This window comes from Myotis davidii, unplaced genomic scaffold (genome assembly GCF_000327345.1).
Source record: "Myotis davidii unplaced genomic scaffold, ASM32734v1 scaffold399, whole genome shotgun sequence".
Lineage (NCBI taxonomy): Eukaryota > Metazoa > Chordata > Mammalia > Chiroptera > Vespertilionidae > Myotis > Myotis davidii.
In genome coordinates this window covers 3,422,687-3,425,801 of record NW_006292094.1, presented here as the reverse complement: position 1 = coordinate 3,425,801, position 3,115 = coordinate 3,422,687, and the positions used below count along the sequence as shown (strand labels likewise).

The window sequence follows — 3,115 nt, the reverse complement described above, 5'->3', positions numbered from 1 at the left end:
AGGGTGATTTTGATGCTGATGTGCAAGTTAGAGCGACTTTCCAAAGGAGAGGTAGACCTGGACATGTGGCCGCGCTGAGGGACCCGAGGACCCAGGAGTCACCAGCAGATGGCGCTAAGGGGTATTTGTAACAAGTCAGTGACAAGCGACAGTTCCCAACGCTACCCCTACAGCTCCTGCCGCTACCCTGTTCCTCATTATCCATTCCAAAATGTTTTTTCTTGTTCTTTCTTCTCTAAACTGTAAAAACAAACAAACAAACAAAAAAACGTTCCAAAGATATAGATTAATATTATTTTAAATTCCAAAAGGAAATGCTGGGGGAAAAGAAGGACCTGTTGAGAGAACAAACTTCCTGTGTGTAGACCTGCTCTGCCCGCCCTGGCACTAGATCTGAGTGTGAGGGGTGCTCTTAGCCTCTGGGATACGGAAGCAGAAAGGGTATTCTAGCTCCTGCACTCAGCCTGTCCCAGGAATTAGCAGCTCAGAGGCTAAGCCTGTCCATCAGTGGACCCATCCTCACTTCCAACTCCAGATTATTTTGACACAAATCCCCAATCTCATATGATTCTATCTGTAAATGTTAAAATAATTTTAAAAGTTTTAACGAAGTGAATTCTTATAAGAATCTTATTATGACAGTAGGTCCTTGGGTTACGTTGGAGATCCGTTCCTACGGCGACGTAATGCGATTTTCGCCGTCAGAACCCACCTACATAAACACCTACGTCACTCACAGGGAACACAGACACAGCAGCAATGAAGTGAAACAGTAAAAAAATTTAAAAGAAAGATAACAATACCTGATCTTTACTTGTGGTAAATAAATAATAAAAAACATAAAGCACACACGTACATATGTCAAAACGAATGAACTTTTTAATAAATGATAAATGGGAGACGGCGACGTAACACGAAACGACGTACGTCGAGTCTGACGTAATCCGAGGACTGTCTGTACTGTAAGCACAAGTCATTTCTAGAAATGCCCATGACTAACCTTTGTCGCATCAGTGGGATATTGATGCAATTCGCAGCAGCTACGGCAGCAAAGGGCACGAAGCGTCCTATGAGTGGTGACACGTGCTGCAGAGGAGAAATCCGAAAGCATGATCTCACGTTTCCTGGATTCCTGGGTAGCAATGCTTATTGCTTCCTGAAAACTGCTGAAAATGCAGTCCTGTGTACAGAAACTCAGGCCAGGAGTCCTTTCTCGACCTGTTACCTAGCGGTATTTGTATATCTAGCGGGGCGTATGCGACTTCTCAGACATTTTGGCAGCTTAGTGTGGAGGGGCATTGAGTCCCAAACTCTTGGGGTCAGGTGTTGGCTCGCCGCCTCTTCAGAGGTGTGGACTGAGGCCCGCTGCCCGCACAGCCGCTGGTGGGCCGTTCTGGTGGGTGAGCACGTAATTTAACACTATGTCAGGCACAGACCAGCGTCTTGGCTGTGGGGGACACCCCTTCCCAAGGAAGCTGTAATTAAAACATGCAGTTGCACCCAAGCTGGTCTGACTCATTGGATAGAGTGTCGGCCTGCCTCTCCCTCTCCCTTCCTCTGAAATCAATAAAAATATTTTTTAAAAGCACACACACACACACACACAAATAAGCAGTCGAAGAGAATGACCATAATAAGAAAGTCTTAGGACTTGAACTATTTTGAGAAACGGTGGAGTGACTAGGAGCCAGGTGGTGAGAAGCAGTTACGAGCTTGCCCATGGAATAAAGATCCGTGTACCTTGGCCAGTGCGTTGAGTCCTAGAGCGGTCGCCACAGCGCCAGTTGTTGCAGACACGTAAGCCGTTCCCAGCTCACTGAGAAGAAAGAGAACAGCACACACAACGGGTGACCATTGGGAAACTGGCCCTTGTTTAAGGAAATGATGGGGGGCTGTGCAAGGGCATGAGAGCAGAGAGTCCAGAAAACAGAGTCACCTGCAGGTGGAGTAACCTGGAGAAAAGGCAGGTAACCCACAAACAGCGCGATTCCTCACAGGGACCTGACACAACCCGAACACGGACGCGGATGGAGAAGGGGCCCGTGAGCGCGCAGGACACGGCGGGTGTGGGAAATGCACAGCGGCCCACGTGTCTGCGGCACATCCACTAAACGAACATAAAATAACTTCCAAGTGTGAAGACGCACGCTGAGAGCCAACGTGCAAGGCTGTTCTTCCTAGAATGGTATCTTAGTGTATACGATTTCAAAAAGTCTCATCTCTGAAATACAGTTAGGCCCAAGCAATTCTGTCCTGTTTAGAAATGCGCTTTAGCTCACGGATTGGGTGCGAGGCGCTGTGACAGTCACTGCTGGTTACCCATGATGACAGAACACACACTGTCAAAGCAATTGGAGTGATAAGACAACACCCTGGCGTGTGGGAGGAGCCAAGCTAAAAGTTCTGCCTGACGGATCCCTCTGGCCCGTCTAAAACTTCCTCAGGGGGCACAGCTCAAACCCATTCCCTTCCTTTCTGGCTCCATCCAGGGCCGATGTGTAAGACCATCAGGTGTAAAGCCCCCTGACCTCTGCGGAGGTCAGTTGCACCGTGGACGCCGCCGCTTTGGGCGCCGGCAGTCTGTCCACGCGCACAGGGTAGACGGGGTGCAGCGTGCGGTTCACGCCAGGCCAGCCTGAGCTCCGTGTGTTCTGGGGGAGCAGAGCCTGAGGGTGAGGGGGACCTGCCTTCCTACAGCGCCGCCAGCGGCACGAGTAACGTCTGAGATCAGGCCAGATGAACAAATATCTTGACAGAACGGGAGGGAAAGGGCCACTGATGAGAATATCTTCCATAACAGACTCTTTAACCAGGAGAGCATCACCGCCCCATCGGATGGACACGGGGAGGGGCCGCGGGGCCTTACCTGACAGTGAGGGGGGCGTCTCCACTCCTGTTGGTGTAGTTGACCACGGCATTGAAGGACTGGTTGATCCACTGCCAGAACAGCACCGCCGGTGTGGTCCTGAAACAGAGCGAGCGTCACGCCGCCACCATTGCCTGCGGCCTCACCGTCTGTGGGACAGAAAACTCGAGCCCCAGTGACGGGAGGGTGCTGGGCGTAGGGCCTGGTGGCTGGGCAGATCTTATCGACCCTCCTTTCAGTTTCCTCACT

At 50.8% G+C, this 3,115-nt stretch overlaps 1 protein-coding gene across 1 annotated transcript in view; it reads right to left on the bottom strand.

The window, feature by feature from the left end:
- The window catches only part of SFXN1 (sideroflexin 1), a 22,898-nt gene that overhangs the window by 6,449 nt on the left and 13,334 nt on the right, over positions 1-3,115 (bottom strand). Inside the window, exon 5 of the mRNA XM_015565101.1 lies at positions 940-1,086. Within this exon, the coding sequence (XP_015420587.1) occupies positions 940-1,086 (147 nt within the window). The remainder of the gene's footprint in view (positions 1-939; positions 1,087-3,115) is intronic.